General features: G+C 49.9%; 1 protein-coding gene across 2 annotated transcripts in view; it reads left to right on the top strand.

Annotated features, from left to right (window-relative positions):
- ZFYVE1 (zinc finger FYVE-type containing 1) overlaps positions 1-11124 on the top strand; it is a 53959-nt gene extending 42835 nt beyond the window's left edge. For both annotated transcript variants that reach the window (XM_043556518.1, XM_043556519.1), the window contains 8 exons: positions 499-605; positions 2616-2724; positions 3281-3378; positions 3475-3592; positions 6204-6374; positions 7113-7293; positions 7967-8080; positions 9553-11124. In XM_043556518.1, the coding sequence (XP_043412453.1) occupies positions 499-605; positions 2616-2724; positions 3281-3378; positions 3475-3592; positions 6204-6374; positions 7113-7293; positions 7967-8080; positions 9553-9785 (1131 nt within the window). In that variant the 3' untranslated portion in view covers positions 9786-11124. The remainder of the gene's footprint in view (positions 1-498; positions 606-2615; positions 2725-3280; positions 3379-3474; positions 3593-6203; positions 6375-7112; positions 7294-7966; positions 8081-9552) is intronic.
- Positions 11125-12285: the final 1161 nt, after the last annotated feature.

Raw genomic sequence — 12285 nt, 5'->3', positions numbered from 1 at the left:
TGAGATAGTTCTGTGGCCTAGCGGAAAAAGAGCGCCTGTGGTTAGAACTGGGGTAGACGCCCAGGGAACTCCCAGCTCACCGCTCAGCTCTGCCTCTCTCTGACTTAAAGACGAACCCTCTTCTCAGGTCTCAGTTCCTTGGTTCCTGCTTCAAAAGATGCAGTGGGCATTGGTCAATGTCTGCGGTGGTTTTGAATGAAAGACTGAGTGTGTGAGGTGTTCCTAACCTCCAAGGTAATCAGGAGAGCGCAGTAACTTTGTTGGCTCCCTTCTGACCTCTTGGGAAATGAGCTGGTTCTTCCTCAGGTTTCCTGTGGTGAGGACTGGGGCATGTCGGGCCAAGAAGGTCGAGGGTGAGGAGCAGAAGTCATTGGGTTGCCTCTCGTGGCCGTGGAGCCTGTGAGAAATAAGCCAGCAGCGAGGGGGACTTAGAAAGGCACGGGGGGGGGGGGGGGGCTCCGCCAAGTGCCTTCACGTGTCGCCTTCCCTCCTCGGCAGGCATTGAGTGACCGCTTCAGCGGTGAGATCCCCGATGACCAGATGGCGCACAGCTCCTTTTTTCCAGATGAATACTTCACCTGCTCTTCCTTGTGCCTCAGCTGTGGGTAAGTGAGGCTGGCCATCTTGGGAAAAGACGCTCAGAATTCAGACTTCAGTGTGCATGCGGATCACCTAGGGTCTGGGTAAATCACAGACTCTGAATTAAGGATGGGCGGGGCTCTGAGAAGGACACTGCCAATAAGTACCCAGGTGGTCCTGGCAGTCGGGGGACCACACTCTGAGGTTGTAAGACACATGATTATGAAGAATCCTCTGAAGATTCCCACCTGGTTTAGATGGGCCATTGCCTTCTGGTTTGGGAAGTTTTTACTACAGAAAACTTCAGTTGCTTTGTTTTTCTGTGTTTCTCCTACCAAGGCTTTTTCGCTGTAGTCATTAAACTCATTGATATTTGGTAGCCTAGTGTGTACAAAGCTCTGTGGTAGGTGTTAGTCCTGGTTGATTCCTAGTGTGTACAAAGCTCTGTGGTAGGTGTTAGTCCTGGTTGATTCCTCGGGCAAACTCCGAGCACATTAGAATTATCCAGGGATCTTACAAAATCATCAAGGCCTGGGCCTCCCTTCCAAGGATTCGCACTTAACAGATCTGGGGTGGGGCCTTCACACTGGTGCATTTAAAAAGGGTCCTCAGATGATTCTAATATGTTGAGTTGAGAATGCGAAGTTAGGGCAGTGCTTCTCAAATTTTATAATCTGTGTATTTATCACCTCGGGATTTTGTTAAAATGCAGATTCTGAACCACAAGGTCTGCTTTTAAGATTGTGTATTTCTAACACGCTCCCGGGTGATGCCTGTGCTGCTGGTCTGTTGACCACACTTTGTTACGGGAGCTTTAGGCAGTGATTCTCCCATTTTAGTGTGCACCAGAAAAACACGTTAAAACAGATTGTTGGGCCTTGCCTCCCCAGTTTCTGATTCAGTTGGTCTGATGTAGGGCCTGAGAGTTTGCATTTCTGATAAGTCCCCAGGTAATGCTGATGTTGCTGATTGGGGCCACCCTTTGAAGATCACTGGATTAATTTGAGCTGTTGATGGCTATTAAATCACAGTCAGGTGACTTGTCCCATGGAGCTCGGCGGATTTAAGTGCTTTGCAGTCTCCTGGTCCCGTAGACACTTCCCCACCCCACCACCTTCTTCACCATTGAATTGTCTTTGCTCACCTCGGGACCTCTGGTCCTCCTCCTCCAGATTTACCCATTTAGGGGAGGAGATCTGAGCTTTTTGTGAAAGGTTTTGTTTGTTTGTTTTTGCATGGAACCCTGTAGGCTACCTGCTGGGCTCAGAGAGGCCACCACCTTGGCTCTGAATATGTAAAAAGGATTTGGTTCTTAGATTACACAGTCTGGGCTCAGAGAATGAAGGTTATTTTGGTGAGGAAAGAGGGATGGTAGTTGCCAGCATGACTTACCTTCCTTTTTGTTTACCCCATGGCCCAGCATGAGGGACTTAGGTTCTTTTGGATCATCACTTTTCCATTCTAACAGCCTCACCAGGGTTTCCAGAACTTTCCCTTCTATCACAGTGAAACTCTAAAGTCCCGATCTCTGTTTTTGCCTTGTCAGGATGGCAGAGCTCACTGTTGATTCGGAAGGTTTTCTTGTTCAGCTTAAGCCTCCTCTTAATGTATTGCCAAATTTTGGAGGTTGGTTTTTGTTTTACATCTTGGCAGCCTGTTCTGGCTAAACTTCCCGTTTCCTGCTTTTTGGATTTGGGGGTTTGCCGAGAGCCATTCAGTCTTTATCTCCTGTCAAGGTGGTGTCTTCAGGCTCCTCCTTTCCGCTGTGGGACCAGGTGGCTTTTCCTGGAGGAGATTCCTCCTTTTCTCCTTTCTCCTCACACAAGGCCAGTAGTGCCTTTGAGCGCTGTTGGTTCAAGTACAAGAGAGGCATGTGGATTTCTGAGACATGCGCCGTGCCCTCTGTGCTCACTATTCAGGGCCCAGTTCGTAACCAAGGTCTGGTTTCGGCCCTGTGTCTGGCTCCGGCTCAGACTCTGTGGAAGTGGCGGGGGCTTCTTTAGCCGCCTCACCGTCAGCTTTTGGGCTTCACTCAGGGCTGGATGTAAGAACAGCATGAACCATGGGAAAGAAGGAGTCCCTCACGAAGCCAAGAGCCGCTGCAGATACTCCCACCAGTATGACAACCGGGTTTATACCTGCAAGGTGAGTGCTCTGAGCTTCTCCCTGCTCCCGCAGCTGCCTTGCGGATTCTGCTCGGCTTTTGAGGACTGGCTTGGGGCCACCCTTTACTGTATCCCAAAGAATTTGATACTCAAACCGAGTATCTCGGGAACTTCTTCCCTAGCTCTAACCAAAAGAACTCAAGAGGCCTTTGATGCTGGGGCCCCTTGGTTTATTTATTTATTGACTTCCCAGCAGATATTCCTGTTATTCTGTTGGCTTCTATGCCAGGGCCATGTCCATTGACTGTTCATTCTTCCCCAGAGCAGGAGTGCCCTGCGGGAACCCAGTTGAATGGACCGTGATGGGTATAAATTACAGCTCAGTTTTGGGGCCCGGGACCGGGCCACATTCAGTTCATGATTGTTCAGGGCACTGGCTTTTTTTAGAGCAATGATCCCTCCTCCGATGTGCTGCACTCCCGAGTCTGTAAACCCTCAGCTGGTATGGTTTGTTGGGAGGGGGCTGGACAGGGACATAAAGAGGCCAGGGGGTCTGGTGTACAGAGAAGAAGCTGGCAGAGTGCTCCATGTTTCAGGCCTGCTATGAGAGAGGCAAGGAGGTCAGCGTAGTGCCCAAGACATCCGCTTCCACTGACTCCCCCTGGATGGGTCTCGCAAAATATGCCTGGTCTGGGTGAGTTTAAATGACGACGATGTAGCTGAGGGTTGTTGGTGTGTTCGTCTGCCAGGTACCTGCCCGGGTGACAGGGCCTGTTTGCTTTCCTCGTAGGTATGTGATCGAGTGTCCCAACTGCGGCGTGGTCTACCGTAGCCGGCAGTACTGGTTTGGGAACCAAGATCCTGTGGATACGGTGGTACGGACAGAGATTGTGCACGTGTGGCCGGGGGTAAGAGCGGTTCTGTTTTTCTTCTTGTATCGTTCAGTTACTCGTGTGTGGAAAAGTGGAGCTTGTTTGGAATTCAGGTTAACCATGAATTTTAATATATTGGTGGTTTAGGAAGGCAGGATCTGGAGAGCCTTTCTTGTTCGAGACCGTTATTTTCATTTCTTCTTGGATGTACATTAGAAGCACAACTTCATTTTTTATTTTATCTTTTTTATATATAATTTCTTGTCACATTGGTTTCCCAGTGGTCCCACACCCAGTGCTCATCCCAATAGGTGACCTCCTCAATGCCCATCACCCACTTTCCCCTCTCCCCCACCCCCCATCAACCCTCAGTTTGTTCTCAGTATTGAAGAGTCTCTTACGGTTTGCCCCCTTCCCTCTCTGTGACTGCCCCCACCCCCGCCCCGCTTTCCCTCCCAACTGGTCTTCTGTTATGTTTTCACTCATACATGGATCCTGAGAAACTTATGGTATCTTTCTCTGCCTGACTTATTTCACTTAGCCTAATACCCTCCATGTTAGAAGAAGAACTTTAAATAAACTAAATGTTGGCCTATTGTTGTACTGCCTTAGCAAATGAAATACTTTTTCACATTCTCCTTTCTTTCCATAGGCATGTTTGTATAGATGCAAATGTAATTTACGTGCCATTTACCTGCTTTTTTCCCATCCCACCATTTATTTTTATTTATTTATTTTTTAAGCAGCCTCCACACCCAGTGTGGGGCTTGAGCTCACAACCTTGAGAGCAAGAGTCACATGTTCCACTGGCTGAACCAGCCAGATGCCCCTCATACCATCATTTTATTTCCACATTGCTTCCACTTCTCATGATTTTCCTTTGTAGTCAACTGTGTAACATTGTCTTATGCCTTATTTTGATTCCCATCGCCTTTTTTTATGTTTAAATTAAAAAAATTTGTATTTTGATAGCACATGTGTGAGTGGGGGAGGGGTGGAGAGGGAGAGTGGGAGGGGGAGAAGGAGAGAGAGAATCCCAAGCTGATAGCGTGGAGCCCGATGGGGGGCAGTCAGTCTCATGAACCGTGAGATCATGACCTGAGCTGAAGTCGGGTTGGATACTTAACCAAGTGAGCCACCCAGGTGCCCCTCCCCATCCCCCCTTTTTTGAATATTTATGCGGTTTACATAATGTTTTTATTATCAAAATGCTATGACATTCTTTATGTAAGAAAGCTTTTGTTCTGGGAAATTTTCTTGCAGTATATTCTTTTAAAAAAAATTTTTTTTTTTCAACGTTTATTTATTTTTGGGACAGAGAGAGACAGAGCATGAACGGGGGAGGGGCAGAGAGAGAGGGAGACACAGAATCAGAAACAGGCTCCAGGCTCTGAGCCATCAGCCCAGAGCCCGACGCGGGGCTCGAACTCCCGGACCGCGAGATCGTGACCTGGCTAAAGTCGGACGCTTAACCGACTGCGCCACCCAGGCGCCCCTCTTGCAGTATATTCTAAGAAGTGGGATTACTGTAGACCCTATTTTTTAATTTGACTTTTGAATTCAGTTTTGAGGTAACGATGTGGTGATTTCATTCTGCATCAAACCACAACTCACACTTGGAATTGCCAGTAATTCAAAACACATTTTCTATTCATAGGAAAAAAAAAAAAAAAGATTTTTCTCTAAGAAACTTATCTTACTTGCTGGGTGACTCCTAAGGCTACCGGTCAGCCTGACAGGCTCCCTGCAGCCATCTTGAGCTTTTCCAGGTCCTACAGCTCATAAAACTGAAGATGTCCTTAGTGTTTAGTTCCTCCTCTCTCCAGTTTCCAGCCCCACTAAAATTTGTCCCTGTGGGATGGTCTCACTTCGGGAACTCACCCTCTTGGCATGATGGGCCAGGCCATCCTGTCCCAAGGACTTAGTGTGGCCTTGAACTAGTATAATTTTCTCACTGTACTTTTTATGACTAACGTCTTTTGCTTTTGGATCTGTGTTCTTGTGAAAGCTGTTGTCTCTATGGTAAATAGTTCTATTCCAAGAAAGTAGTAATATCGTAGTTCACTTTTAGGCCACATTCCTCATGGTCCTTAGGATTAGAGGATACAGGCCCCTCCCCTTCTGTTCGTTCATTCACTCCTTCATTATTTGAACTTAGGTTGGTTGAGTACTGTATGCCCAGAATTGAACTAGACACTTAAAAATACAAAAATGAAGAAGATAGGTTATTTTCAGAGGGTTTGGTCTAATAGTCAAATATGTAAACAGATACTGTCTTTACATGTGAAAATAGGATTCTCAGAAGAAACCGAGAGGAAGGGCTAAACCCAGCCTGGGGTGGGGGGCTTCCTGGAGGAGGTACCATCCTTACTCGAGTATCTCCTGGATTGTACATGTTGTTTGGCAGGTAAGGCCTGAATTGAACAGCTGTGCACCAGATCTTGTCGCCTTGAAAGGAATAAGTCAGTAATGACTGGTTGGCTGTGGTATTGCCTAGAAGCCAGAGGGACTCCTGGTCTACTCTTCTCTGCCCGGGAGTTTGTGGTTCTGAGTTGACCGTGATGAGTGTGCTACTCACCTGAGACCCCTCGCCTTCCTTCCTTTTGCTCTTTTCGGAGAATGACGGGAGCCTGCATTTTCATTTCAGACCGATGGATTTCTGAAGGACAACAACAATGCTGCCCAGCGCCTCTTGGATGGGATGAACTTTATGGCTCAGTCAGTGTCTGAGCTTAGCCTTGGGCCCACCAAGGCTGTGACTTCCTGGCTGACAGACCAGATCGCCCCTGCATACTGGAGGCCCAACTCCCAGATCCTGGTATGGTGTGGCAGGATGCACCCGCATCCCTGGTGTGGCCCATGCTGGTGCCGTTTTGCCCCATTCTAAGCTTATTTTGTGAGGGAGGTGTGGAATTTCTCTTTCAGATTAGCTCCCAGGGTATTAGAAAAGGCGGGGTGCATCGAGGCAGCCAGTGTTCTCTTTGCCCATTGATTTCCCTTTGTGTTACTCTGTGATTTTCTTTCCAGTGGGTTTTAGTTTCTTGGCCTGCAGGGGCTAGTCATTATTGGTTAGATAGATGTCTAAAGTCCTAGATAACAGAATCTGGAGGGAAAGGGGCAATTTAGAGGTCATTTGGCCTGGTTCATAAATCTCTACAGTAACCACATCAAGGGAGTCCCCAGCTTTGGTCCAAACACTTTGTGACGGGAAGCTCACTCTCCACCAACTTCCCAAAGGCTCTTTTGGGAAGCTGTAGGAAAAAAATGAATTCTCATTGGTCTCCTGGCTAGAATTAGCATAGTTTTTCTGAGAACGCTGTGACTCAGCCAAATAGATATAAGGTGCCTTTCCAGGTATTTCTTGAAAGAAAATGATAGTCACAGCTGTGCTTCAGTGGGTGCATTCCATGTGACCGGAGGCCTTAGGTTCTCTCCGTTACAACTGTTGGGTTCCTGCCGTTCCAAGTGTCCTGTGGTCCTCCCCTGGGTCTCGCTGACTTTTCTCAGCTGAGCAGAAACGAATAATACCTGCCTCTCTGTTTTGGGCTTGAAACAGAGCTGCAACAAATGTGCTACATCCTTTAAAGATAACGACACCAAGCATCACTGCCGGGCCTGTGGGGAGGGCTTCTGTGACAGCTGTTCATCCAAGACCCGGCCAGTGCCCGAGCGGGGCTGGGGCCCTGCGCCTGTGCGGGTGTGTGACAACTGCTATGAAGCCAGGAATGTCCAGTTAGGTAACGTGGGGCCCAGGGGCTGCAAGGGTGGAGGGGACCCTCTCTTTGGCACAGGGTACTGGGAAGTGGACCCCCACATGCCTAATCTTGTTCTTTTTTTTTGAAATGTTTATTTTTGAGAGAGAGAGAGAGAGGAAGTTGGGGAGGGGCAGAGAGGGAGACAGAGGATCTGAAGCGGGCTCCGTGTTGACAGCAGAGAGCCTGATGCAGGGCTCAAACTCACGAACTAAGAGATCATGACCTGAGCTAAAGTCTGACACTTAACCGACTGAGCCACCGAGGCGCCCTGTAACCCTGTTCCTAACCCAGTCGCTCTTCTAAGGGCAGCTGCTCCCCTGGTCCTGGCTGGCATCCTCTAAGCTCTTTGTTAATAGAGTCCTAGGGGGTGCTAGTCCTGGGTTGGGGGGCTTAGCCCTGTCCTACGTTTATCAGACATGGCTTAGACTGGATCTTCTTCCTGGAGAAGGCTCTTGGTCCTGGTCCTAGACCCTTTCTGGTTCTAAAACAGCTCCAGAGTGAAGTAAAGGACTAACAGGTCACTTGGTGTCAGGGTGTGTCCTGACCCACAGCCCAGACCCCTATAGTCTTCATAGGGTAGCACAGTGTTTGCCCCAGTTTTCCATTTGGGAAATGACCTAAGAGGTGATGGCTTTTCCTTTCTCATTGTCCACAGATGTTACCGAAGCACAGGCTGACGATGAAGGCGGGACGTTGATTGCTCGGAAGGTGGGCGAGGCCGTGCAGAGCACTTTGGGAGCTGTAGTGACAGCCATTGACATACCACTAGGTGGGTGTAGTGTACGTGGGATGAGGGGTTTCACGGTGCCCTGGGCTGTCATTTTGTCAGAGCTTGCTGACCTAGATTGAGTTGGACAGCAAGGAGTTGACTGAGAATGTACATTTTCTTGCTTCTGCATACCTTTGTGTTTATTCCCGGAGGCCATCTCTTTATACCATCTATTGCCGTCTAACAAACTACCTGGACATGTAAAGGCTGAAAACAACCACCATTTCATCATGTCTCACAACTTTGAGTCAGGAATGGTTATTATTCTGGTCAGGTGGCATTGCCCAGAGTTTCCACCTGATGCTCTAGTATGGCAGCCTGACCCGTCTTGAGGGGTCAAGCCAACCTCACTCACATGCTGGGTACTTTGTCAGGGATGCCTGGAAGGTGGGCTTGGTAGAACCCATCTCCGTGTATTCTCCAGGCTTCTCTTCATGGTTTCTCCAGTGGGAGTTAAGACTTTTTACACGGGGTGCTTAGGACTCCTGTTCCGAGAGGTAGGAAGTAGAAGTCAGCAATGTCTTAAGGTCTGGGCCTGGAAGCTGGTACTCCTAGTTTCCCCTAGTCACAAAGCCTGCCTGGGTCTGAGGGAGGGGCAGGAGCGTCAGAATTTGTGGCTGTCTTTAATCTACCTCACTAGTCAGTTCTTCATTTAGGATAGAAGATCTTTATTTACCTCCTGATGGGAGGGGTACTTGTAACTAGGATGGTGAGAGGAAGGGGAAGGGAAACGCACCGGTGTGTGGAAGGCTTAGGCAGGGTTGGCTGGGCCTCGGCTGTCTCTGCCCATTGCGAGGGAGCAACCAGAGGCTCCTGGGTTGGGTGGTGGTGAAAATTGCTTGGATCTGATTTACCACCACTGGGGCTCGAGGGTGAGTAGATGAACTTTTGACTCGAGGGTATAGGAATAGGTTTGCCCAGGCTTGAAGCTCAGGTTGCATCTGCTCTCAGGGGTACCTGGGAGAAGCAGGGCTGCCCTTGGCACAGAGAGCCTGCCGTCTGCTCCCCACGGGGCTCACCTGCTGAGCGCTCTCTGGCTGGCGGGTCCCAACGTTAGACATGTTCTTTCTCATAATCCCCACAGCTGCTCTTGAATGTGGCTTGTTGAAGACGAGGAAGCCAGGGCCCTGAGGGGTTAGGGAACCGTCTCTCAATCCTGCAGCTGCTAACGAACACGTGCTCAGTGGAGCTGGGGTTGGAACGAAGGGATGTCCCGACTCCCAGAGTCTGGGCTGCTTTATTGTTACTCCAGTGGTTCTTACTGGAGCTGCGCCTCAGGTCACCTGGGAGCCCAGTGCCTAGGTGCCAGCTCTGGAGATTCAGAGCCGCACGGTACGGGGTGAAGGCCTCTGTAGGGGACTGTGTGCGCAGCAGGACTGCGAGCCAGGGGTGCCCGAGGATGCTTCTTGCCCGGTGGGACTCGGCGTGCTGGGTCCCTGTATCCCGCTCATCGTCGTTTGCTCCTGCCACAGGTCTGGTGAAGGATGCGGCCAGGCCGGCGTACTGGGTGCCTGACCACGAGATCCTGCACTGCCACAGCTGCCGGAAGGAGTTCAGCATCAAGCTTTCCAAGCACCACTGCCGGGCCTGCGGACAGGGCTTCTGTGATGAGTGTTCCCATGACCGCCGGGCTGTCCCCTCTCGAGGCTGGGACCATCCTGTCCGAGTCTGCTTTAACTGCAATAAAAAGCCCGGTGACCTTTAACCCCAGCTCCCTCTCCGAGTCCTTCACAATTCCTTAGGTTCTCAGGGTTAGAAACAGAAGTCTCATTGAGGTAGGCCCTCCCCACCGGGCACCTGTTATGGTGTGTGTCCTCTACTCATCCCGGGGTCACTATCCTGCTGTGGGGGGAGGGAGGAGCCTGGCCAGGGCCGAACGTGTGAACCCCTCAGGGCGGGGGACCGAGCAGCTTAAAGTGGAATGAACCTGAATCCGTTGCATTTATGTCAGTTAAGAAATCTACAGCTGTGTGCGTATATCCATATGAAAGGGATGTGGGGCATATTCAGGCTGCTGCTGGCTGTGAAGACATAGCACAGTCTGTCCCCAGCACAGGGATAAGGTGGCAGTGGCCCCAGGTCCCCCCCTCCCCCAAAACAGAGCCAGGTTCAGAGCCACTGTGTTACTAGTCACCTTTTGCTTCTTCTCTGTGAGCCTTTGAAGCGTCTCCTTTCCTTGCCTTTTCCCAGGTACCTCTTGCTTGGAATAGCCTGAAAGGAACCCACCTGGGTCCTCTGGAATTGGATCCCCATTCCTGGCCTAGGCCTGTTTCAGTCAGAGACTACCCAACTTAGCGTGCAGGTCACCAGAGTGGGTGGAAGGTGAGGGGTAGGGTCCTCAGCCCTGAGAACGGGGGAGAGCACAGAAGGAAACAGGCCTTCCCCAGCAGTGTTTCCTGCTTATTGATGCTCCTGTGTCCACTTGGCTTTTTCCAGAGGCCGCACCCTGCCCCTGAACAGCACCTGCTTCCTTCCCCTCCACCCTGCAAGCCCACCATCTGCTTCTGAGTGTTGCACTAGGATTTTTATTGCTTATTTTGAAGTGTCTTAATTCTTTGTTCCCTGATACATGACCCCTCTAGCTACTGGAGGGGTGACCTTGAGAAATCTTCCAGGGAAACAGTGCACCGAATGGACTGTTTTAAATATATATAAATATCTCGACGGATAATAAAGAAAAAAATTCTCTTTGGTTCTTGCAAGAGAAGTCAAACTTGTTTCTTATCAAGAGCCGGGACATTCATATCTCTCATGACTGGAAAGAGACTGTTGTGCCGAAATCCTGTCGTCATGGTGGATTTTCTTCAGTGGCCAAAACCGAAGAATTAAATGTGGCGTAATTCTTGACTGAACTGGTGGGTGGGCCGAACTTCAGGGAGGTACGTAGCGGTCATTCCTGGCATGAGTGCAGTGTGACGTGAGCCCTGGAATGTGTTGGTCCTCAGACCTGCTCCCTTCCTGCCTCCTGTGGCCCAGTGACTCAGGGCCTACTCTAGTACTGTGTATTATCAAATTCGCCATTATAAAGGAATCTTCCTGCTGAATATGGACTGTGCTCTTTGCTTTAACTTCATCAGTAAATCTTGCCTCTTTCTAGTCGATAGGAGAGTAGCTGGTGGCTTTCAGAGCAGAAGCCAGTGAGAGGCATGTTTCTAGAGTGGTAGTGTTTGGCCTTTAATACCTCAGCCTGTTACTTTAACAAGAACTTAAAGGCATAGCCAAATACCACGAACCATGATAGGGGTTTTCATGTCATGATGATGGGCTGTTTTCCCCCCAGTTTTTAGACAGATGGTTTCCTCCAGCTGTTTGCTAACTGGGAACTTAGTGGCTATTCCTTTAGAGAGGATAACTGACGCTCCTAGAACTTTCTGGTGGCGAGGGCTCCACACGGGCTCACTGGCCCTGCCATTGCCTTGTACTTGGGCTGTTCGTCAGAGCTTTCCACAGCGGGTGGGGCCAGCTGGCCCCAAGTAGGCAACCCGTGCCAGGCAGTGGCAGCGGCTTAATGACTTGGGTTCTCAGGGTTCACTCGTAGCTGTGGGGCTGCAGTCCCAGGGAGTCCTCTCACAGGAGACTATGTGTTGCTATCAACCTAGGGAAACTCTGGGGAAAAGCTGTCTTCTACCTTTTTATCTGTCACTTCCCTCTTCGTTCCCCTGCCCGGTCTTCTCTGTTCCACTCCCATGTCCATCCTCAACTGTCTTCCTCCTTCTTGTGGGCATGACACTCTGGTCTTACCAGCACTCAGATGAAGAAACAGAACATATCTGCCACCGCGAGAGCCCACTGTCTTGGCATCTGATAGCACAAATTAGTTCCCCTCTTTTAGGGGGTGGCTGCATAAAGACTTTTAATACATTCCTGGTTTGGGGTGCCCGGCTGGCTCAATTGGAAGAACATGCGACCCTTGATCTCAAGTTGTGAGTTTGAGCCCCAAGTCAGGCATAGCGGTTACTTAGAAAAAACAAATTTCTGGCTTGAAGGACTTGCTCCGAGGCGGAGGAGATGGCTGGGGAAGCTGTCTCTGAGAGCTGTGATGAAAGGCTTCAGCTGTGGCTGAGAACCAAGCGGTCTCCGAGGCAATGGGACGCGGTGGGACCCTTACACATTCCTTGGGTTTCTCTCTGCTCCTTTGACTTCCAATATACAGGTGCCAGTTATCTGCCAGGGACTATGCTAGGATCTGTATATGGTTGATATTC

Source organism: Prionailurus bengalensis, chromosome B3 (genome assembly GCF_016509475.1).
Source record: "Prionailurus bengalensis isolate Pbe53 chromosome B3, Fcat_Pben_1.1_paternal_pri, whole genome shotgun sequence".
NCBI classification, from domain to species: Eukaryota; Metazoa; Chordata; class Mammalia; order Carnivora; family Felidae; genus Prionailurus; species Prionailurus bengalensis.
Note: the sequence above shows the minus strand (reverse complement) of the source record. Positions and strands in the feature narration are given on the sequence as shown.